Source organism: Balaenoptera musculus, chromosome 12, assembly GCF_009873245.2.
Source record: "Balaenoptera musculus isolate JJ_BM4_2016_0621 chromosome 12, mBalMus1.pri.v3, whole genome shotgun sequence".
Classification (NCBI taxonomy): Eukaryota; Metazoa; Chordata; class Mammalia; order Artiodactyla; family Balaenopteridae; genus Balaenoptera; species Balaenoptera musculus.
The window spans coordinates 73702327-73727101 of NC_045796.1; the positions used below are offsets into that span (position 1 = coordinate 73702327).

The 24775-nt window shown below is 39.4% G+C and overlaps 2 protein-coding genes across 10 annotated transcripts in view; one reads left to right on the forward strand and one right to left on the reverse strand.

Moving 5' to 3' along the window:
• Positions 1-12944, forward strand: part of PGM3 (phosphoglucomutase 3) — a 27114-nt gene extending 14170 nt beyond the window's left edge. For both annotated transcript variants that reach the window (XM_036870990.1, XM_036870989.1), the window contains exons 5-13: positions 657-790; positions 1707-1902; positions 3347-3504; positions 5001-5084; positions 7623-7721; positions 9294-9413; positions 10355-10477; positions 11310-11483; positions 12509-12944. In XM_036870990.1, coding sequence (XP_036726885.1) covers positions 657-790; positions 1707-1902; positions 3347-3504; positions 5001-5084; positions 7623-7721; positions 9294-9413; positions 10355-10477; positions 11310-11483; positions 12509-12598 — 1178 coding nt within the window. In that variant the 3' untranslated portion in view covers positions 12599-12944. The remainder of the gene's footprint in view (positions 1-656; positions 791-1706; positions 1903-3346; positions 3505-5000; positions 5085-7622; positions 7722-9293; positions 9414-10354; positions 10478-11309; positions 11484-12508) is intronic.
• Positions 12945-13380: 436 nt separating this feature from the next.
• Positions 13381-24775, reverse strand: part of DOP1A (DOP1 leucine zipper like protein A) — a 111777-nt gene continuing 100382 nt past the window's right edge. For 3 of the 8 annotated variants that reach the window (XM_036870982.1, XM_036870983.1, XM_036870980.1), the window contains 8 exons: positions 24657-24718; positions 23007-23159; positions 21744-21880; positions 20806-20861; positions 19719-19883; positions 16690-16819; positions 15810-15869; positions 13441-14003 (listed from right to left, as the gene is read on the reverse strand). In XM_036870982.1, the coding sequence (XP_036726877.1) occupies positions 13698-14003; positions 15810-15869; positions 16690-16819; positions 19719-19883; positions 20806-20861; positions 21744-21880; positions 23007-23159; positions 24657-24718 (1069 nt within the window). In that variant the 3' untranslated portion in view covers positions 13441-13697. Of the gene's footprint in view, positions 14004-15809; positions 15870-16689; positions 16820-19718; positions 19884-20805; positions 20862-21743; positions 21881-23006; positions 23160-24656; positions 24719-24775 lie in introns of those variants that run through there. The other 5 variants (XM_036870985.1, XM_036870986.1, XM_036870984.1 and 2 more) reach the window with 2 other exon arrangements.

Sequence of the window (24775 nt, forward strand, 5' to 3'; positions counted from 1 at the left end):
TAGAGATTTACATGGGAAGGGGTGTGGAGTGTCCGTGCTCTCTGGGCAGGCCACTCTCCCCAATCTCCACTTGCTCCCCAAACCTGGAACCCCATCCTTCAGGGTTTCTATGGAGGCCTCGTTATATAGGCGTCATTGATTAGATCGCTGGCCATTGGTGTTTATATTGGAGTATAGTTGATTTACAACTCAATCTCTTGCTGCTCCATCCTCCCCTCCCTGGAGTTAGGGAGGAGATGAGGAGGAGGGTGGGGAGGACTGAAAGTTTCAGTTCTCTAATCCTGTGGTTGGTTCCCTGGCAGCCAGCCCCCATCCTAAAGTTTCTAAGGGCTGTCCAAAAGTCACCTCATTAACAGAAGACACCTTTATTGTTAAGGAGGTTCCAAGGGTTTAGAGGCTGTGCCAGAAATGGGGACAGAGACCAAATGTATATTTCTTATTATAAAGCATGATGTCACAGTGTGACATGCAGTTATAATGATTTCAGTGGATGTTTATACATATTTCCGGATAGTTTTCACAGTTAGTGTTTCTTGTTTTCTGAGATGTCTTTTTTTGAAGAGGATTTGTCACCCTGAAATTCACACAGTGTGAGTCCTAAACTTTTCTTCTTTCTTAAGGAATGTGGTAAATTGCTTTTTGTATTTCTGTGACAGATTATGGCTTGTTGACGACGCCCCAACTGCACTACATGGTGTACTGCCGAAATACCAGCGGCCAGTATGGAAAGGCAACCACAGAAGGTTACTACCAGAAACTCTCTACAGCCTTTGTGGAACTTACCAAACAGGTGAAAGTCTCTTGAATGTGGTTGGAGTTTAAGCAGATGACCAAAATAACATCAGTTGAACAATTTACTTTAATTAGATATTTGTTACCCCTCCTCCTCTTCCAAAAATGTGGCGTGTCTCCTTTTTCTTTTTAGGGCTCTGCAAGGTCTGGGCCTTGTATCCTGCTAATCTGTGTTGGCATTTACTCGGCAAGGCATGTAGTATGTTCTGAGCTCACGGGGGGAGAAGAGTGGTGTCCTTGCGGTTATCATTGTGTTTGTTCAGAGGAATTTGGTCTTAGAGTTACTGTAGGTGCTGTTGGCGTCATACTTGAGGCACCTACTGTTGAGAAAGCCTTTCTTCGAGGTGAATTACCTCCTAAACCTGAACGAGGTTTGAGGGGTGTAATTCATTTGATCGGCAAATATCGAGTGTATGTCATTGTCAGGCATAGTTAACCAAACCCAAGCCTTCGCTCTCATAGAACTTACGTTCTGGGGTGGGGAAGGGTAGGAGAGGAGGCTGACAGGAAAGAAGGCAGACGTGCCCGGTGGTGTAATACGCTCTGAGGAGATGACGGATGTTATGACTGCTCATTCATCTGTGTACTCATGCCATATTTGAATGCCTGCCGTGTAATACAGACTATAATATTGTGAGAGACCTTGCTTAATGGAGGCTAAATTCTAATAAAGCTTCATTTCCATCATTTATTCAGTCAGTGAAAGTGTTGCAGTGTCTGTGTCTGAAAAAAGGTGTTTTAACATTTTACTTTGGCGTTTTACAATTTTCATCTGAATGCGTGTACCCTTTTGTTTCCTGGGTTAAAGCAGACGAGTTAACTGAAATAATGGAAGATGTTTATATATACATATATATGCCATGCTTCACTTTTACAACTTGAAATTTTTCTTGCGTATGTCTTTTCCTTTTCAGGCCTTCTGCAGTGGAGATGACCAAAGAACACTTAAGGTTGACTGTGCGAACGGCATAGGGGCCCTGAAGCTGAGAGAAATGAAACACTACTTCTCCCAGGGGCTGTCAGTTCAGCTGTTTAACGATGGGACCAAAGGGAAGCTCAATCATTTATGTGGGGCTGACTTTGTGAAAAGTCACCAGAAACCTCCACAGGGTACGTGAAAGATGTGTTTTTCGCGCTCTCCCTGAAACCAGTCTCACAAACAGGCTGGCCAGGTGAGTAAGAGTCATGCAGCTGGTCCCAGCCCTGCCGCTGTTACACATCCGGGCCTCTTCCCGCTCTTCAGTGCCACATGGAGCACAGGCTGCTCTGTGCCTGACAGTCACAGGACTCCTCACCGGGCGCAGGAAATCTGGTGGAGAAAGCAATCAAAGTGGGATTCTAGAGCCGTGGTCTCAAGCTTTAGCAGGCATCAGAATCACCTGGAGGGCTGGTCTGCTCACAGATTCCTGGGCTCTGTCCCAGCGTTTCAGTCTCTGTAGGTCTGGGGTGGGTTTGTCCATCCGCTGCTGTCATGGCAAAGGAACAGCCACATTGTCTAAAATTTGATGTGACACAGCTGTTGGGGTTTCAGTAACTTTACACAAGTTAAACAAGCCATTGGTCTCTCACAGGTTATAATTCTTTGCTCTTAATGACCAGTGTTTCTTGTTATTGACGGTGTTAACAAATAAAAATCACTTTTTTCAGGATTCAAGCACATACCTCATCTACTGCCGATTATTTTTTATATGAGAAAGGACATTGTGGTACTAGGGAAATTGCATTCAATTCAATACCTGTAGCTTTCAAAACACTATGTGGGAAATCTGTATTGCCAAACCTCTGGCTTGTAAAATGGAATTTTATTTTAGTATCATATCGGGTTTCAGCTTAGGTAGATTTTGAATGCTCTTTTTTTACTTAGCTGTGAAAGAATTTGCCCTGTATACAGTAAACCTGTATACTATTTAAAGCTTAAGACATTGGTTTTTGTTTGGAAGGATAATTATTTGTATGTTGTTCTCTTTCCATTTAAATGGATCCTCTTCCCTTGATTTTGAAGCTATTATCTCCATTCAGGTACAGAAACAATTACATATGTTTGTGTAGCGCTTCAGACGGGAGAAATGGTCAGGATTCTCCTCATTGACAAAACACGCCAGTTATTTATATTTGATTGTACCCTCTGCTCGATCATGTAAGGATAGTAATGGCTCTTTATCTGCAGTTATAAAGACATTCATTCCTTTCAAGTGGGCTTCAGTTTACAAATGGGGAGAAACTTTGTTCAACTGACATTTGATTTTTGTAAATCTTGAGGACAGGCTCTGTTTGCCTAGCACATGTTTAATTTTGCTTAAGCCCTGGAAGGATAATTTTAAACACCTCTTGAAAAGTCACAGTGGACATGCTTCCATGTAACACAGAAGGTCACTTACGATCAATACTTAACCGAAAGAATTTTCCCTTGTAACTGGTGTGAGAGAAAAACCGAAAACTTTTCACACTGAGTTTTATCCCCCTTTCTTAGACTGAAGAAATTTGAATTATTTTGAATTATTTTGAGTTATTCAGTTAATTTGAATTATTCATTTTGAATTATTCTGTGTGGCAGGAATCGAAATGAAGTCCAATGAAAGATGCTGTTCCTTCGATGGAGATGCAGACAGAATAGTTTACTACTACCATGGTGCAGATGGTCAGTTTCATCTCGTGGACGGAGACAAGATAGCAGCACTCATTAGCAGTTTCCTTAAGGAACCCCTGTTGGAGGTACGGTGCGGGGACGGACTGCCCTTTCAAGCAAGACTCACTGGGGAGATTGTTCTGTATTAGGCAGTCATTCGAATGTCTGAGGCACGATCATGGGAAGTGGCCAGAAAACACACAGAGAAGTGGTCATTCCAGTCATTTCAACACTGGGGCTCTGATTTGAAACCTGAAGAGAGTAGTCTTGTCTTCTTTTTTTTTTTTAATTTATTTTATTTATTTATTTTGGCTGCATTGGGTCTTCGTTGCTGTGCGCAGGCTTTCTCTAGTTGCGGTGAGTGGGGGCTCCTCTTCGTTGCGGTGCGCGGGCTTCTCATTGCAGTGGCTTCTCTTGTTGTGTGCAGAGCACAAGCTCTAGGCGCGCAGGCTTCAGTAGTTGTGGCACGCGGGCTCAGTAGTTGTGGCGCGTGGGTTTAGTTGCTCCGAGGCATGTGGGATCTTCCTGGACCAGGGCTCGAACCCACGTCCCCTGCCTTGGCAGGCGGATTCTTAACCACTGTGCCACCAGGGAAGCCCAGTCTTTTCTTTTTTATACTGGCAAAAAGTTTCATGATTTGCCGCTTTATGAAGTTTTGGTTTCTTCGTAACTGATATTTTAATGAGGGTTCCACGAACATCATTCCCCAGAGCCTCAAGTTTAAATAGAAAATCTCCTCCTCTGAGGGATTTATTTACTATGATTATGATAAGCTTAGTAACGTGAGATTTATTTTGTTTTGCTATTTTGGAAATCTCAGGTTAGGAATTCAGTGTATACTTTTATTAAAAACGAAAGAGAAAGAGATCAAGAAACCACAGGTTTCTTTGAAAAGGATTCCTTAGCAAACAAGATGTCCTTCATAGGCGAATAAACTGTGGTCCATCCAGACCTTGGAATATTATTCAGCAGTGAAGGAAAAAAAAAAAAAGATGTATCAAGCCATGAAAAGACGTGGAGGAAATTTGAACGCATGTTACTAAGTGAAGGAAGCCAATCTGAGAAGGCTGTGTATTTTAGTATGAGTCCAACTATATGATATTCTGCAAAAAAAAATCCCACAAAGACCGTGGAGACAGTTGAAAGATCAGTGGTTGCAAGGGGCTGGGGGGAAGTGGATGCTGAGGGATGAACAGGTGGAGCACGAGGAGTTTTAGGGCTGAAAATACTCTATGTGATACTGTGAAGATGGAAACACGTCCTTATACATTTGTCCAAGTCCGCAGAATATACAACACTAAGGGTGAATCCTAATATAAACCGTGGAGTAATATAAACGAAATCAGGTGATTTAAAAAAAAAAAAAAGGATTCCATGTGGAATTGCTTTAAATAATGCTCAAAAGTATTTTAGCTTTTTTTCTGGCATACATGTAAATTTTTGGTGAGTCATTTATTGCATAACACTAAGGCACAGCTGAACTGGCTCATAATTTTGTCATCCTTTAGAACTCTGATTATAGGTTTGCTTTTGTAGGGTCTTTACTTTTGATGGCAAGGTAATTGTCCTTGTTTTTGTCTAGATTGGAGACAGTTTGAGTCTCGGTGTTGTACAAACTGCATATGCCAATGGAAGTTCAACACGGTACCTGGAAGAAGTTATGAAGGTATTGAAACATTTCCATTTTCTGGTAGCTTCTTCATCATTATCTTCTATTGTAAGACACTTGTGAGGAAAATAATGCCCTCACAAAAATAAATAGGTTGAAGTGCATGAAGCAGAGCTGTCGTCTACTCAAGGATAAACAGAAATCAAAAATAAGAAAAAGTTAAATGGTCCCTAATGCAAAAAGGGAAAGAGACTTTCCTCCCTCCTTTTTCTGAGAGTATTTCTTTTAGAAAACTTACAATTTTTTTTCTCTGTCCTTTTGGAATGAATATCAACCTTTTTAGGCGAAATAGGCCAGTTTTCCAGTTCAGAAGTGTTTTCCATAAGGGCCTGGAGTCACCTCTTTGAAATATAAACATCAAGGAAGATAGCATCCCATGTCTCAGCCTCCTGAGAGTTTCACCTAGTTACCACTTAGAGCCAGACACCTGTCTCCTTGACAGAGAGATATGAGAAGTTGTACTATTCCTTTGCAGAAGGGCAGTTAGCTAACACCAGTGGCCACTCCAGTTATCAGGTAGATTTAGGACAAACTCCGTGTGACAAAAGGTACTGTGACATCTTCCTAAGAAGTAGGCTTATTCAATAGATATATCGCCATGGGGTTTTGTAGCGGGGAAGAGAGACGGGGCTCAACTCCTAACACAGCAAGGAAAAGTGGGGATTTTGTAGCCAAGGAATAAGGTGTGAGGGAGGGGTTGGTGGATGGGAAAGTACGAAGAGGAACGGGGGCGGCCAGGGGGGATTCTGGCTAAACCAGCCTAACAGGAGTTTTGCTGAAGGCAGGCCTGGGTGATCAGATGGGACCGAGTAGGGACTTTAGTCAGATATTGAGGGTAGGGGGTTCTGGCTAAAGTGATTTAGCAAAAGATTCTTGATAAAATTGGGCTCTTGCAGACACGGCCAAGGACAGGACCTATTCAGGCTCAAAGGAGCCTCCCTCACGTTCGGTTGAGGAGAGATCTTGGTCACTAGTTATCTTTAGCTCTGCAGAAGGGTGGAATTTCTTTCTGTCCTCGCCGTCTCTTAGCAGATCGCCTGAGATGTGCATCACAGTCTGGCTTAATGCTTATTCAGTAATACAACTTGTCTTACTCTTCTTCTGTGGAGATGTTGTCTGGGTTGGTGGGAGATTTTGTTTCTAATTTTTCCCCCAGCATCCACCAGGTAGGTGACTATCCTCTGTACCATGCTACCTGCTTTAAGAGTTAGAGGCTGCAGGGCCCAAATTGGGTCTTTTTGCCTTTATTCTTTTCTTCCCTGGCTAGTGTAATATTTTCCAACATTTGTGTATCCATTTTCAAATGTCTGCATTTTAGTAGTTTTTGTGGCCATTCTATTCTTCTTAGAGCAGGAGTGACAAAGTCAGATTCCTTTAGGATCTGGGTAGGGGAAGTGAATGAAGCCAGCAGGCGGGCAAGGAGTAGGAAGGTGTGCCCAGGCCAGCTGCTGCCCCCTCCGGGCAAAGTCTTCAGGAGAAGCTGGAAATCTGAATTGTTGTGTGAATTTCCTGCCTTTTAAGTCTTGGCAGCTGATTCAGAATTTAAAAGAAATAGTGGGTGGCCAAGTAAAACACATCTGGAGGATGCTAGTTTGTGCCCGGATTTAAATATATGGTCACAGTAAACTTACTCAAGGGACTCCATCTGGGGCCCAGTTGCCTGCCTTTCATAGGGATTCTCAGTGTTTGGGTTATTTTAGTATTTTAATTTCTGTCTCAAAAATTTCTTATAGTAAAATGCCCTGTTGAAGAAACAACATCAGTAGCTATTCCTTCTCAACACATTCTCTTATGGATTAAATATTTTCAGCCCTAGCCGTTCCTGAGGTCTCCTAAATCCCATTAAATGCCAGACTTATTTGAGCTTGCTCTCTTTTGCAGTTTTGCTGCCGTCTTTCCTTAGCCATGCTTGTCTCGCAGATCCATCCGAGACTTTTGCTACCCACTGTTGCTGTTCCAACCACCGTGATTTCTTACTGGGATTAGCCCTAGAAACCACCTAACCTGAGCCAGGGCTTAGCAGACAGTGGCCTGTGGGCGACATCCAGCTGGCCAGCTGTTTCCAGTGTTATTGAAATACAGCCGTGCTCGTTTGTTTTCGTATGGTCTGTGGCTGCTTTCGCACTACAGTGGCAGAATCGAGCGACTGTGACAGAGACCACGTGGCCCGCAAAGCCTGGAATATTAGTTATCTGGCTCTTTATAGTAAAAGCTTGCAGACCCCTGCTCTAAGCCGTTCTCCACACTGTAGCTACACGGAGCTTTCTGAAACAGTTGTATCATGTCACTCCCCAGCTTGGGATCTTTCATTATCTTATAAGGGACCTCTCACTCTCGCCCTGCTTTTCTCCCGGCTGTGTGCCTCTACAGTGCAGCCACTCCCCCGCAGTGACACTTAGCGCTTAGTATTTCAATTGCTTAACTGTCTTCCTCGCTAGACTGAGCTCCAGAAGCTATGTTCCCTGGGATGATAGGTACACGGTGAATATTTGCTGATTGAATAACTGCTGTTGTTTCTTTAAACGTGTGTTACAGGTACCAGTCTGTTGTACTAAAACTGGTGTAAAACATCTGCATCACAAGGCTCAGGAGTTTGACATTGGAGTTTATTTTGAAGCAAACGGGCATGGCACAGTAAGTTCTCGTAAGCAGTGACATCTGGCTTTAGCTGGCACTTCTCGTCAACGATGGAATTCTGTATCTGGGTAGTAATAGGTTATATTCCACTTTGTTGAAATGATTGGGATGGTGATAGAATAAGATTTAGTTAATATATTCTTATGTTCTGTGAAACTATGGCTCTTTTAGGTTGTAATGATCTTCCTTTGAGTGTGAAGAGATAATACTAATTTGTTCCCATAATATAGTTTCTTCAGAAACATGCAGTTCTTAATTTTCCTACAACCAGATGGTCTGTACATCCCTTTTAAAATATTTTCCTTCAACTGGCCATATGTGGCAAAAGGAAAGTTCAGTAGCTATGGTGAATTGAAAAGTGTTGGAAAGGTTGAGAATTAAGTTACTAGCAACTAGAAATGAGTTTAAAGTAATTAGAATTGGCATATAAAGTTTTTTATGGCTCTTAGCAGAGAAAATGTTTAAAGGTTTGAGATATAATTCGCGTATCGTAACATTCACTATTTTAACGTGTATTAATAGGTCTTTAGCATATTCATAACGTTCAGAATTTTTCTTTATTAAATGTTTTTTATACCTAGCCTCATTTCATAAATGGATTTGAAGTGGCTAACAGAAAATGTTATCTAGGTCAAATAATTTTCATTAATTCAAAATTGGCTTCTAGAGGCCATGAATATGAGAAGAAAAATGAGTTCCTAGAAAATGCAATTAAAATATAACTTCAGTGATCTAATGCAGGGGTTGGTAAATGATTTTGAATAGATAGATAGATAGATAGATAGATAGATAGATAGTAAATATTTCAGTCTTCACAGGCCATAAGGTCTGTCGCATCTGCTCAGATCTCCTGGTGGAGGGTAAATGAATGGAAATGGCCATGGTTCCACAAAACAAGTGACCAGTGTTCATCTTAGTTTACCAACAAACTTTGTATATCAATCATCAAGTGGCTGAATGTAGTGTAGCTATTCCTCTTTCGTATTGGGCCTCCGAAGGCACTAAAATCATGCATGGGCAAGGCAATTCAAAATGGCAGGAATCCTGAGCAACATGATGTTTATCATACTAAATATCCATGGCACTGTTTGCCATAATGTAATATATAAGATGAACCTCTTTTCTACTTTTGCTTAGTTTATGTCCTTAAAAATTTAGGACAAGAAAACTGTACTAATTGCAATGAGTTATATTCTTCAAAGTAAAATGGATACAGATAAGGCTTAAGGAGCCCTGGTTGCCCAGAACTGGCTTAGCTGGCTGAGGGCAACGTCATAAACTCGCCATGCGCATTCACCTTTGCCAATGTGATATTTTATTTGTAATCTTTATATTTTGATAACCCAATTATTTTATAATCCATAAAGGAACTCCCCCCCCCCCCTTGTAATATCGTCTGAATTCTGATTTAGTAGTATACTGATTTCATACATTCTAAGGCTGCCATTTTTCCCTCAGTTTCTCCAGATTCATTGAGAGTTTCAAAAGCAGTTTAGTTGGGATGATGGTACTTAAGGCTGGGGCATGGATAGTGTTTTGTGATTTTTGTTATGCTTTGATTGATTGTAGGTTCTGTTTAGTAAAGCTGCTGAAATGAAGATAAAACAACTAGCAAAAGAATTGGAAGAAGATGATAAGAAAAGGAAAGCTGCTAAGATGCTTGAAAATGTGATTGACTTGTTTAACCAGGTCAGAACTGAGGGGGTGGTGGACTCTTGGTTACTTTTACATTATTCAGAAGATGGACAGAATAATGTGCTGTATAAAACATCAAAGTGGAGAAGTTGTGGCAGGTTCCTTGCAACAATTTAGATTTATACTGAAATGCAGTGACAATGTTTATGTGCTTCAAATTTTCAAGTAATTAATGAGTAGCTTATAGCTGGAGTCAACAGATTCAGCTACTAAATGTATCTAAGCATGTTTTGAAACCAGCCTTCTCAAGGGAATTCAGGAAAAATAGTCTCTGACAAGGCACATATGTGGGTCAGATTATTGGGATTGGAGTGGAGAATATGGCAATGGAAGAGCAAAGAAGTGTAGGTCAGCAGAAAGCAATAGAACTAATATTTGAGGGTCCTGCACATATTGGGCACTTTCCATACCTCACTGTGTATTGCAGTAACAGAGGGAGAGGGGTCACTATAATTCCTGTTTTATAAATGAAGAAACGAAGACTTACTTAGAGCAACTCAGTGGCAGAGTATGGATCCAACTTTAGGTGTGTCTTACCACCAAAGCGCCTATTTCTCCACTTTACCATGCATAAGGCCTTCCATCATCATGGCATAGTACCTCAAAAGGGATCTAGTTGTAAGTAAAATTTTGAGTCATACAGTGTTTGTTTGTTTGTTTGTTTGTTAATGCTGGAACCTTAAGAGTTAGTTACACTTTACAGATGAGCAGGAAGATGATTAAAGGCAGGCTCGTTTCAGTATTCTTGGCAGACCTGTTACTGCTGTCTTCCATGGATACCTTTCCCTCATTGTAGTTTGTATTTACCCCCCGTCAGTTATCTGCACTGGGGGCGGCGGGCGCGGGGGAGGGCAGCCAGGACATGGCGATCGGTTTGCTGAGACAGAAGCATTCATGTCTGCGCTCTGCTTGTATTCTGCTTCTGCATCTTGCAGGCAACTGGTGATGCTATTTCTGACATGCTGGTGATTGAGGCAATCTTGGCTCTGAAGGGCTTGACCGTACAGCAGTGGGACGCCCTCTATGCAGATCTTCCAAACAGACAGCTCAAAGTTAAGGTGTGAGCGAGATTTTAAAATTACTTCTTTTCTGAAAATTAACTAAAACAATTGCATTCTATAAATAGATGATATTGCATAGAAAAGACTATTTTCTCACATCTTTAAAAATTACAGAATCGCTCTTAACCATTCTATTGTTATTTAGAAGTATCTGGTTTCCAACTTTACGATAAATGATGTTATGTATCACTTTAAAAGATTTTATTATAAAAAATTTAAAAGATACATGTGTAGAGAGAACAGATTTCAACAAGTGCTCTCCATGTCCCTAATATTATTTTGAAGCGAGTCCTGGATAGCCTGTTGAGTCAACTGTAAATATTTCCTCTGCATTATTCTTGGTTTACAGAGTACTTCCAGAGGCTAGATGCTGACAGGTAGAATCTGGGGGCTGAAAGGGAGAGAATTTTTTTTTAAAGGCATTTCAGATAAATTGCTGGTTGATTTCTATACAGATTTATACCAGGTTACACATTCACCAACCGAATTTTCGAAAGACAGAGCTATGGAAGCCAGAGCTCACAGAAGTGGCTGATTGTTCAGATCAGTTTTTTCCAGAGATTCTTAGGACCCTCTTTTTTTAAATACCTAAGATTATTTGATCAATGACTAAGTCATACAGTACTTACTGGCCATTATTTTAGTAATAACTATAATACAGCCTGTGGAAATCTCAGTGCTGTACACTTTGTGGTACAATAAGCTGAAATGTGGGTCTGTTCCTGTTGACATGAAATGGCCATAATCTTTTGGTGGGAATTATGTTGAATGGGGTAAGCTTCTGAAAGGGAGTGTAATATGGTAACAAACGTGAAATGCTTGTGCTTAGGTTGCAGACAGGCAAGTTATTAGCACCACAGATGCCGAAAGACAAGCGGTTAAACCTCCAGGACTCCAGGAGGCCATCAATGAGCTGGTGAAGAAGTACAGGCTTTCTCGAGCTTTTGTCCGGCCCTCTGGCACAGAAGACATAGTCCGAGTCTATGCAGAAGCGGACTCGCAGGTAAGCTGGGACAATTCTGTTGAAGGAATGTGCGGTGGGAGTCTAACATAGGTGGAGGAGGGGGGAGGCGGAGGAGGGGGGCAGGCAGCAGGAGAGAAAACTATTTTAATGGTGTTGGAATCTCTAATGTCTGAGATTTATGGAGTCTTTTAGGTTCTTATTTTCATCAGTAGTAGTTACACAGTTGAACAGAATTCCCCCAAATATTTTTAATTTATTCTAGATTTCCTGAAAGTGTCATATTTCTAACTGCTGCGTGAATAACTAATAAATACTTAGTGTACTAAACCATACTTAGTTTGACACATGTTAAGCTTATGCATCCTGAAGTGGATTAAACCTTTTTCCCTTCATTTATAAAACGTCCTGTTGCTTTATGAAAATAGCTGGTTATTTCAAGTCCATTTCTAAATCAACTGGTACCGTCATCCATACTGCTTGAAATTCATCTTTGTCGCGGAGCTTTCAATTTGTTTTTCAAAGTATTTCCTTTAAATGACAGCCTTGCTCTGTGCCTCTGTTTTCTTGATAGGGTCAAAGACTTAAAAGTGTTTGCTCAGCTGAGGAAGTTAGAGTGGGGTGACTAGGTAAATAGCTCTCAGAAGGAGATATTTACCGTTAACTTATACAGTAGCTTTTTTGCAGAAGCTTAGGCCATCCCAGAATATAGTGAATAAATATCCCTAGTGGATGAGGATGGGGCCTTAAGAGTTACTTACTCTTTAGGCTGATTGTGGCCTTCTTGCCTTTAAGGACTAGGTTCTATTGAATTTATTCAGAGCTTTAGCATGATAATCAAATCAGCTTATAAAATTAGTTAACTAGGAACTTACCTGATTTAGAAGAATGTGACTTGTTTTCCATTTATCTGAGGGTCTTGTAATTTGTTACTGAAAGATGAAAAAAAGTTCTCATTTGAATGTTTGTTAGTGAAACAAAATCAGAAAGCTCCCTCCCCTAAAGTTGCAAGTAACCTGGTAGATGCTGTGTCTTTCTCATCTAATATCCTTTCATGTAATTTGCAGGAAAATGCGGACAGCCTTGCATATGAAGTGAGCTTGGCAGTATTTCAGCTGGCTGGAGGGATTGGAGAAAGACCTCAACCAGGTTTCTGAGGACAATTTTTATATTTTTTAGAAACTAGATTTTTAAAAACTTTTCACAGGATAATAGTACTGCCATTATTGTGACAGGTTCAAACACATTTATAATCATAAATGTTTAGACTGCACCTTACTGGATTATTTCTAGATCTGATTATTCATTCTTTAGAAATAGGTAAGCTCTTATACTTGTTAAATTTAGTTTTTTTAAAAAACTGAAATTTACCTCTAATATCAGTCACACTAATGTAAAATACTGGAGCTTAAGTATATGATTCAGTCATTAACTTTATAATATATGCAAGGAAAAATTCATGAAGGCTGCTAGAAAATTAAACTTTATTTATTACCAATTCCTTTTGATGTCTTTTCCGTCGTCGTTACCTCAGTCGTTTTGCAGTACTAATATTTGCCATTGTTAATACAAATGAGGAGGTTGGAGAAGACTTAATATAACCAATTTTTTCACAGCAGAGTCTCCAGAACAATTCTTAGATGACTTACCTCTCTTCAGTTAACATCACCAGGAATTCAGAGTTGTGACTCTGCAGGCTGAACACACCTCTACTCCGTACCGAGGTTGAGATGCTCGTGCTACACTTACAGGGATGTGTGGCCCAGGCTTCAATTACTCTTTACTCCTCTTAGTGAAGGTATGTGGGAGAAACGAGTTGTAATACATTACCAAGCCTCTGACAGAGAAGTGACGCCTTTCTGATACTAGAATGTGGGTTAATAAGGGAAAGAAAAAAAATCCTCAACCAATCTAAATTAAACCAAGCCTGAAACCAATAGAAAAAAATGTGCAGTGTGTATTTGGCAGGTTTAAGACAACTCAGGACAGGAAAACACTGGACCATAATGGACTATTTATGTATATATAGATCTCTCTTAGGCACCATAATCAATACGCGCCCATAATATTTAAGCTTGATTCAGGCCACAGTCAGACATTCGTTCTTATTTACAAATATTTAAATTAAATACAACCTGAAATGTGTTTCGTTACATACAAAAAAAAAAAAAAAAAAAAAGAAACTATACAACTCAGAGCAATGTTTGTTTTAAATAATTACATTTACATTTAAACTAAATGGAACCACTATGTTGCTCAAGTTTTTATCACCCCTTCCAGAAAATCTTTTTCTACCATCTCTTCTATTTTTTGCCTGGCTTTGCTGGAAAATGGTTTGTGGTTTTCCAGCTTCATGTCCTTGTTGGGGAAGGCGTTTGAGTAGAGGACGGGGCTCCCTGAGTGTCCTGCGCATCGGCTGGTGACTTTGCTGTTGAAGACTTGGCTGAGCACGTTGAAGAACGGCAGGAGCTGCTCAAGGCTGCGCACCGTGCAGATGGTGAGCAGCAAGTGCCCCGGCTCCCAGCCCAGCGCTCTCCCTGAGTTGTCCTCCTCCGGATTTTTCTGCAGAAAACAAAAAGGCGATTGTTACCAACAGACGATGCAGTATGTGAGAAAACTTAAAAGAATATAAGCATCAGCAAACAGAGTTAAGAAATGAATACAAATGATGACATTAAGTCTCCATTCCAGACTTGCTAAAACGTTTGCTTCTGACTGAGGCCTTCTGGTGCCAATTATTAATTGTACATTGAGGGTCTGACACTGTAGTAATATTTTCCAACTTGAATGCACAAGTAAGCTTAGTTATTAGCTGAATTAGTTTTGCATAGGGACTGTCAAATCCAAAAGTTCATGTTGTGCTTTGCATATACTCAAAAAGCTCCCAGATTTCTGGATCCCCACTAATGTACCTGAGGACTAGGTCAAAATGACTGAAGAAGGGACAGAGAGTCTTATACATTTCACTACTAGTAAGTCAGTCAATTACCTTGTGGCCAAGTGGCTTAAACTTGCCACAGACAGCAGCAGTCCACAGTGAATCATTACTATCAGCACAGAGAAAGGAAAGGAACTCTCAGGAGAGACCCTGCCATGCGCTTCTGTGTTGTGCTAAACCACATGGGAGCAAAGCTGGACCTGGAGTCAGAATAACGCCAGGGTCAGGGCCCCGGCTCTGCCGCTCGCTTACTGTGGGTGTCCTGGGCAAGTACAGAACAGTTCCTCACTTGCAAGATGGGGTGATGAAGAGAATGTATGTGAAAACTCTTGTCAACTGCATAAACACAACAATTTACGTACTTCAAGTAGCTAGTTTGAGAAGCCAGCTAAACTGTACACACACAGTTGTAGACATCAGTCTATCTAGAGAAAGTTCTGAGAGAACTGAAGATGTGTGAACTGGGGCAGAATCATAGATATGAAAACACATTGAGTAAAGATAATGAAAACAAACAATGAACTAGATAGAAAAAACTATCAAGTGGGACTTAGGAAGCAGAATTATTGTCTGTCATATTTGTTGACAAATGGAGTTTGCCTTCTAAGATGAGATGTTGCTGAGAAACTTTCATTGTTTATTTAATATTTTAATATCACTAGTTTCCTAGTGGAGAAAACAGATGCAAAATCCAGCTTATTTTCTTGTGTGTGCTTATAAAGTTTGCTTATTTTAAAATAAAATCCTGCTTTAAATCTATTTTCCTTTCTCAGAAGTCTACAGGAGCAAACAAGAAAAAAAGATCATCTAGTTCTTTATCTATGGCCAAATTTGAAAAAAAAAAAAAAAAAGAAAAAAAAAGAAAAAACACCCATTAGTTTATTTCTTAGCACGAAACCGCTTTCCTCTCTCTCACCTAATAACACTGGCTTTAATGACAGTCCGGGACTGATGCCCACACCACCTTCAGTCCCCTGAGTCAAAGTGCAATTCAATAGTCATTAAAGGGTCTACAGAAATGAATTTACTCTGAAGGGAAACGAGTAATATGCTTGAACCCTCTACATAGCTGATTTTCAAATGTAAGGAAACTATGATGTAACCTTTTGTTTAAATTCTTGTCAAGATGTACCTTTAAGAGGACTTTTTTTTGCTAAGCTCTTGACCAAGAACAGTGCACTGGTTTTAGTGTTTCTGCTTTTCTTAATCAGAACTACACCACCTCCTCAATAATAAAATTAACAAGTCAAACATGTTTCCATATGAACTATTCCTCCTTTCACTGCAACAGTCTACACTTGAAGAAAGACTTCCTTCCTGTTTACCTCTCTTGTCCTGTTGAAATCCACACCTGGGTTTGTGTCTCAAGATTTGGTCCAGAGGTGGCAACTTTTGCTGCCATACCACAGGCATCAAAAAGCCACCCTCACCTGATGCTTGGCCATCTCCAGTCCCTCCAAAATCACTGTCTTAAAGTCCTCCTCCTTGTCCTGTGGAAGGAAAGAGGAGAACTCATAGCCTTTGCTCCAGTGAAAAGTGGGCTTGGCCATGAAGACCTTGTTTAAGGTGTTTTGGATGGGAAAATGCTTTCCAATCGAAACGTTTTTTATTCTGTGGGACAAGTGTTGTGCAAAAAGACTGTCATGTTTATCCCTTAGATAAGGGAGGAGTTTTATAAAAACTCTCATTACTAATGAAATGCAGGGATGACAAAGTACATGTGCCTGTAATCACATTGCTTCTGGATTTGTTGTCATGATTATTTTTTCCGACCCTGCAATATCAACATGAAAAGTACCCAAGTGCTCTCCTAAACTCTGGACTCAACTTCCATCTTTCATCTCTTCTTTTACTTATTAGTCCCTAAAGAAACAACTTGATTTTAAATCAAGTTCCGCATGTCCTTCAAGGACAACCTCCTTTTAAATCACTGTCCTCCATTCCATCTCTGTAGCGTGTGGAATGTGGTTGAGGAGCTGCTGCCTGAATAGGGGACCCCAGAAGACTGGAAAATTTCTGAGCACTCAAAGCACATACTACAAACTAGGGCTCGCAAAACAACCCAGATCGTCCCCAAATTGTACAATTTATTTTTGAAATTTTCTGAATGCAAGGAAAAGATGACAAAAGGTTTGTAACAAAGGCCTACTGATGAACGTAAGAAACTCACTACTATTTTCTTGGGTAAAGATCTGTAATTAATTAGCCTGATACACAGTGGAAGATGCACATAGATAACGATATAAGTATATTTTACAAATTTTATCTTCTTACACTTAACAAAAACAAATTTAAAAAAGAACGCAATACCTTTGCCCTTTTCCGAAGAAGTTTTGCAAGTCGTACTACATAAGGTTTAAATTCTCGTTGATGTATGCCCTGCCTTCTCACTTCCAAACCGGAATCATCTGAAGCTTCTGGAATAAAGGCCCATCGGTACCTACGTATAGAAGAATGATACCAATATCGGTAAGATGCACGCTGTGCCGTCTAAGACAAGGCCACATAAATCCAGCAGACACATCATGACCCCACCACTTATACAGATTCACATACCAGCTGTGCCACTTGTAGCCCTGTCACCTTGGGCATGTTTCTTAACCTGAGCCTTTATCAGTAAATAAAGACACTATTAACTACCTCATAGAGTTGAAATGAGTACGTGAACATTTGTAATGAACAAATGAAATTTGGAAAGTACTCAACACCATTTTTTTCATGAGCACAACACAAGTAACTTGACAAATGTTTCCATGCTCATTCATTACTATATAGATAAAAATCTCCAACATATACTTGGCCAGATGTTCCCTACCTACACACTAAGGGGGCAAAGAACTGAAAGGATTTAAGAAAGATTTAAGTAGGACTTCTTTCATGCTTCTATTGTATTTTTATTTTAAATTTTGTCTTTAGTAAGTAAAATTAATATCTATGGAAAAAATTCAAACAGTGTAAAAGGGCGTACCAAAGAAAGGCAGTCTCCTTCCCACCACAGGCTCCACCAATATTGCCAGTTTCGTATATATCCATCCAGAGTTTATGCATAAAAGAGCACACAGTCACACAAGCAATCCCCTCCTCTTTTAATAAATAAAATGATTGCTGCTTATTTTAATTACACATCTTGGAGATAAGATCATACAAAACAGCATCCTTTTTAACAGTTACATAGTACTCCAGTGTTGGAAGGTACTGATTCAACCAGTCTCCTAGATTGTCCAATTTCTTGCTATTACAAATAGTGCCATAATGGATACGCTTGTATAACTGCTGCCTTTTATGCATGTCTGAGAGGACAGTGATTGGGGAAATCCTTGGATACAGCAGAATTACTGGCCTAAAGAGAATCTGTATTTTGAATTTTGGTAAATATAAACCTCTTTGGAGAAAAATTAGACAATATCAATGTACTCTTCCAACAAGAGTAAGAATGTGTCTATTGTTAAGGGTAAAAGGAAGTACTTTTAGATCTTTACCATTCTGATAGTTATTAGTAACTTTAATTGGAATTTCTCTTATGAGTATGACTAAGCACCTTTTCCTGTGTTTTACAAGCCATTCCTTTTCTCTGAACTATTTGTTAACCCTGTCATTGGCCCATTTTTCTATTGTGTTATCCATTTTTACATATTAAGCAACTTATACTTGGTCATATACATTGTAAATATCTTTTCCCAACTCAATGCTGCCTTTTAATCTTTATGGTATTGTTTAGTCACACAGAGACTAAAAATTGTATGTAACTAAATTATGAAATATTTTAAACTTTTGAAAAAAAATCATGCTTAGAAAGATATTACCCTTTCAAGATTATTAAATTCTCCATGTTATCTTTTATTACCTTACAGATTTTTTTAAAAAAGACAGTAGTTAAAAGAAAAAAAACTGTAGTTGATATTACAGCATTTTTATCTCTTTTCTATAACTATATCTTGACAAGTAAAGAGGACAAACTCATTTTGGTTCTCATCACAGAAGCTGAAAGGTCACTGCTGTGAGCATAATATTCTTCCTAGAGCATGAAGACTACAGTTTCTGTTACCTCTGTGAACATAAGCATCCTAGTTAATTTTGGCCACTTTCCTACAGTTCTGCTTAGTATTCTTTTCTGAACTTCTTCAGGAGTAACATCAGTTTAACAGACACCCAACCACTGAAATTCATTAAGAAGTGGATATATATGGTTTTCAAATGGAAAAAAAAAAAATGAAAGGAACTGGAATTAATGTAAAAAAATTTCTAGTTCTTACCATTAAATTTAATGAAAAGTAAGCTTGTGCAACAAATTTTTAGAGATTTAAGTATATCCAAATATAGAAAAAAGATTCTGGTATCTTACTCTTTATCCTATTAATATTCCATTCCAGAAGAAGAATATAACACAATTTTATATATTATATAAATACATATTTGATCATGTGGATAAATTCTCAAATTAACTACATAGTGATAAAGCAATCTTATATAGTTTGCCTATTATTTTAAAAATTTAAATATGAAAAATCATAAGTAAATACTTTTGAGCACTTAATGAACAAGGCATTTAACTTACATTAATTTTCTCCCTATTCCCCTCTGCCATTTCTAGTTCAATTCACTATCATCTGAAAGAAGAGCCTCCTTGTTTCCAGTCTTGCCCACCTCCCATCCTTTCTCCAAGCTGCACAGCCAAAGTAAAATTTCTGAAATACAAGACTGATAGCATCACTTCATTCCTTAAAATTCATGCTTCAGCAGCTTCCCACTGTCCTTAGTTCAAGTCCAAGTTCTTGAATATAGCTTCTAAGTCCTTATGTAACTCGGGCCCTTTCCAGCCTCATATCTCAACATGCTGCTCCAGCAATACTGACCTTTCAACACTGCAGACACACCAGGGCCATCCAACCTCTAGGTCTTCACCCCCGCCTCCCCCAACCATCACCCCACCTCCTCAGTGTAAAACTCCCCCCAGGCCTGCTCTGACCCCTAGAGCCCGGAGGGGTCTCCGCTGTGTGGCCTCACAGCATCCTGCACGGCTGCTCTCAGAACACCCATGCTGTGTTTAACGGCGTGTCTCCTACACTGGACTTGAAGCTCTTAAGTCATGTATCCCCCTGCCTCACGTGTGCTGCCTACTCAACTTGTTGACTGAATGGTCTGTCAGTCTGAATATACCCACAACGACCATTTCTGATAACTTCCAACAACTGTTGCCCTACCATCCTCCTGCCAAAACAATGACATTTTAATAAAAATTATGAATACTTCAACTTACACAAAAAACTTTATCTTAGATGTCACCAACCAAAGCAAATGCATTTCAAAAATATCCATTTAATATCCTTACTTTTACTTACATCTGAAACTGAGGAAGATTTTCGGAGGGCAATGCCAGAGCCAAATCCAAGAATTTGCAAGCAGAAAGATAGAGGTTTAACCACCGCTGGCTGTTATATGAAGTAGAAAAGCCATTACCTCCTGTGTAGGTCGTCTCCAGACCAGCCACAGAGGGGCCTGAAGTCCTATAAGCAGGAGACGGTGCTGTCAGCAGTTGGACCCACTTACTAACAGGTAATTCCTGGAAAATCTCAAAATGCCAGCTAATATTTTTCATAATCATTCTGATAAATGTACCAGTAAATTGCTAAGCAAGTTCATGACTTAAGTTAATATTACTGTCCTCAAATCAAAAATGAATTTTTCTTCTTTAAATTTTAAGAATGTAAAAATAGTAGAGAATAACTTGTTATACTCGAGAAGTATAAAAATACAAGCTGTAAAACCAAGAGGCCTCCCTACTACTCAGTGTCCTTCTGCAAGGATGGTGGGAGGGAAACTTTCTATAATCATCAACACAGTTATTAGTATAGGAGACTCTCTTTTATAAACCTAGGATTAAAGAAGAGTAAAATATATTCAAGACACACAGTGTTAAAGGACCTTCTTAATTTATAAACTTATTTGTACAAAAATTCCTAAATAAAAATAAATTATATTTAGTCACATATTAATAAACTGCTTCTGCTAAAAAAAACCCAAAATTTTAGTACATTAAATTGAGATCATCCTGGAAGATATGGACATTTGTATACCTTAGTTACAGGTTACCTGCCATAATAGGTTTTGCTGAATGTTTCAGGAAAAAGATCTGACCTACTAAAACCAATACTGCTCACATAGCTGAAACAGTATTGCTTTGCTTTAAACTAAATTTGTGTCTAGAGGCCAAAGACACATGTTGATGGTTTAATTCAGTCTAAAATACCTAAGGAATACATGAAACTGTATTATATCCAAATATGATCAATTGGATAATAATGGACTAAATACATAAAGTGTTCAGATAAAATAGTGTCTATACCCTCCTAGTTGTAAAGTAACATTCTGGATGATTTTAGGATACTACACACTGACAAGACTAAATCAAAATGAATTACATATTACCGTGAAATGTCTTCATCAGCAGTGAGTTCCTGCTCCATCAGTAAAAATACCTGTACCTGAAGACCATGGAAAAAGTGTCAAATGTTTATATAATCCTTCTTTCAAGTTATCTTTAGGCTATATTTTCATTAATCCAAATACAGATTTTATGATACAACTTTAGGATCTTTAAATTATACTTAGTTTCTAAAAGTAAAACTGAAAATTCAGCACAGAGCCTTGCTACTAATTTGGCAGAGGTGAGATGAAAGCATGGTCTTATCTGGTGATATGGAACAGAGATACAGTTATTAAAAAAGGAAAAATATTAAAGCCAATTTCTTTGTGGGGAAGTTACAATGCTGGGTTTTCGGAGTTACAGATTCCTGTCCCTTTCCTTTCTCATCTCTTTCCCCAGCTCCCCACGTTGTTCAGATGAGGGCGACGGTGTGGTTTGGGAGGGGAACGGACTGGTGTAGTGGGACTCAGGAAGGTTTTATTGTTTGGGGGGTTTACAAAATCTTGTCAGAGTCTCTCTGAAGCAGCTTACCTGGGTAAGTGCTGCACTTCAAGAGTGACACATGGCCTATGTCAGGCCACCTAAATCTAGCTAAACCATCTCTAATCACTCTCAAGGTGCTGCAAAAGGCAGGAACCAGGCCTGGCAGCCATGACAAAGTTAAAACTTTGGTGTAGTTGAGAATGAACTAAACCAGATCAGAAGAGGTCATGATTCGCAAGGAGCTAATAATCGCTAATGTTGCATATTTCAAAGTTTAAGCTGTATGGAGACAGAATCTGACTTGTTTACTATTTTCATCTGTACAAATTTTCAGTAACAGGCTTAACTAGAGTTCAGTTCTCTTCCAAGATTAGTTTTTATCCAGTAAGCATGTTGATGCTTGTCACATTGTTTTATAATTTAGATTTATTACCTAATTGAATTAAAATTAACTCACAAGTTCTGTGATCATGGTAGGCCAGAGTGAGGTAAGATGTTGTGGAGACATTCTTAAAAGTAACACTCTGAAGAACAGGAACACTTGAGAGTGAAGAGTTGGCACCTGGGGCAAACGGAGACTCTCAACCAATCTCTCTGAAAGAAATACAGTATATTTTCAATATCAAAATAGAATCATTTTCATATAAACTTTTCTATATAATCTAGTTCAGTACTTCTCAAACTATCTATGATGATCAACTTTTTAAATAATTTCCAGTCTGTTGCAGATCGATACTTTCATAAAATATAATAAAAATGAATTACTAGAAAAAAATCAAATTAAAAAAAGATAAATAAAATACAATGCCATGTTCGTATTGCTAGATTCAACAGATTCTATCACACTGCTATAAAGGCTTAAAATGCTTACTCTACATTTCTGAACTTATCATGGATGGAATAACAGACTGATACTGGTCCATGGACCACACTTTGAGTAGCACCGATCTAGTCGACTTTAAAAAAAAAATCACAGGACAAATAGTGTGCATGTTGCACACTGGACATTAGGTATAAAGGGTTAGAAAAGGAGGAGTCACTTATCTTCTGAGAGAGAGAAATAATCTCAGTAAAGAGATGACAACTGTCATCCCCAACCCCGTCCCCGCACAGCCTGCTGAGGCTGGCTGCTGTACAAGCACACTGACTCAGCAGCAAACAATACTGCCTGGGGCAAGTTCACTCCCACCATGGAGCCATTTGGTGGCACAGGGCGATGACTGCCCTGATACCCTTCAGGACACAGAGAGCCACCAAACCCATTTGATGAAGGTTATCAAAAACCTTACACAACCCCCTACCCTGGCCCCAAACTCTAGATCCCCACCTACTTCTAGCTAAAATAGAGGCTACGCCTCTATTTCAGACCCCTCCTTTAAAGGTGTATAACCTCTCATCCACAACAAAAAAACCCACTAATATGCCTGTCTGCAGTAAAACAGTCTTACACCTCATTCTCAAACATGAATTCCTAGGAAATTTGACCCAAACAATAAAATGGAGACCATGTTTAGGCAAGTCCTATAAACTCAGTGTTTGATTTCTTTTACATAGTGGTGACGATAATTTTTGTCGTTTCAATAGAACAAATTTCGAATTCAACAACATTCTCCATCTACCAACACTTCGTATATTTCACCCCAACTTACAACTTACGGAAGGTAATTTCTAAGGAACCAAAATATTTGGAAAATAGAGAAAATAGTTTTCCACTATTTACCTTGTATATCTGGAAGATATTTCTGATACTGGTCAATTTCACTGCTAAAAATAGCAAATGCTAATCTTTTCAGAAGCATGGCTCTCTGCTCTAGCTCCACATCACGGTTTGCAAAGAGATTAAGTGAACTGCTTTGAGCCACAGCTACACGAGCTGGAAGAAAAAAACAAAAGCAAGTGAGAGAGGCTGTGATATAGTCATCAGGCGATTTGAAAAAAGATGATTCTGCTTTTTGTTTTTAAGAATGTCTAGACCCTATGACATCCGGGAGAGAGGACCTGAGAGTAGAGGACCTGGGGCTCCTCTCCGAGGCAGAAGGACTGGCAAACAGATCTAGCATATACAAGCCAAAGACCAAGGGGCGGGAATTGCAATGTGGAGAAAGAAAAAAATTTAGAGCTGTAGGTTTCAGAAGGTAAAATCACTAACAATGCCATTTTATAAAACCCTTTATTATTTTAGGCCATCTGCCGAAATCCTTCTCATTGCTTTAAAAATTTCTGGCCTGGCCAGGCCTAGCCTACCTAGCTCTCCTTCCTCACGTCTTGTACTCACCCCCATTCCCTCTTCTGCAGGCACACTGTCTTGCTTGCTCTTCCTTGAATTCACTGAGCTTGTTCCTACCCTGAGACCTTTATTATTTTTGTCCCTTATTCCCGGAATACTCTGTCCCTAGGCCTTCTCATGGTTGGTTTCTTTAGTTTCACATCAAATATGAGCTCTTGAGCTGTTATTTAAAATCTATCGTATCACCCTATTTCCTTCACAACTTCTTACCTATTGCAAATAATCTTATCTATTGGATTAAGGTGAGCATAATGTCTGGCCCATTTTGGTCTTTTAATAAATAACTGTTAAATAGATGAATCTGAACCTTAAAACAAACCTGTGAAGACTAGAGAGAATACGCTGTCCCTTTTCGGGAGGGGGAAACTGCAGCTTGGGTTAAGAACTGACAAGAAATTCTACAGATTCATCCAGCTTCACTGCTATTTGAGGTCATTAGTTTAATAACTGTCAAACTTTAAAAAAACCAAGAAAACCTTTTTTTTCCAGATTAGATACTATGAGGAAACCTAATATATAAGCCAGTAAGATGGAGAAGAAGTGGGGTGGGGAGGGATTCTGGCCTTCCTGGCCCCTCTCTTTCTTCCTTCCGAGAAGATAAACACAGCCCCAGGACTCTTTTTTTGGCTGAGCCATGCAGCGTGTGGGATCTTAGTTCCCCGACCAGGGATTGAACTCGTGCTCCCTGCAACGGAAGCTCGGAATCTTAACCACTGGACCGCCAGGGAAGTCCCCAGAGCCCCAGGATTTAGAGGGAGTTGTTTGCTAGGTTTGTTCCTATTGCCTGCCTTTCTCGGCCTCCCTACCTGTCAGTCCTTCATTCGTTCAATGATTACTGAGTGCCATGTTCTACGTTATGTGCTGAGGAAACAGTCTGGAGACAAATTTGACATGGCCAAATAGTTTTACTTATTATTTATCAACTATGTTGTCCTTTTTAAGTTTTAACATTATGTTCCTATCGGGTACTAAGTATAACTTGACAAAGAGCTAATTCAACAGTTTCTAGAAAAGAGCAAAGTAAATACGAATGGATCCTGTATAGGAAAGACACTGCTTAGGTTGTCACCCCACAATACTCACTCATCAAATCTCTAAATGTCGTCTTATCATGTGTCATCAGATTGTCCATAATTGCTCTCCAACTGAAAGAGACAAGGATTATGATATGTAAATAAGATTTTGTTGTTGTTTATTATTAT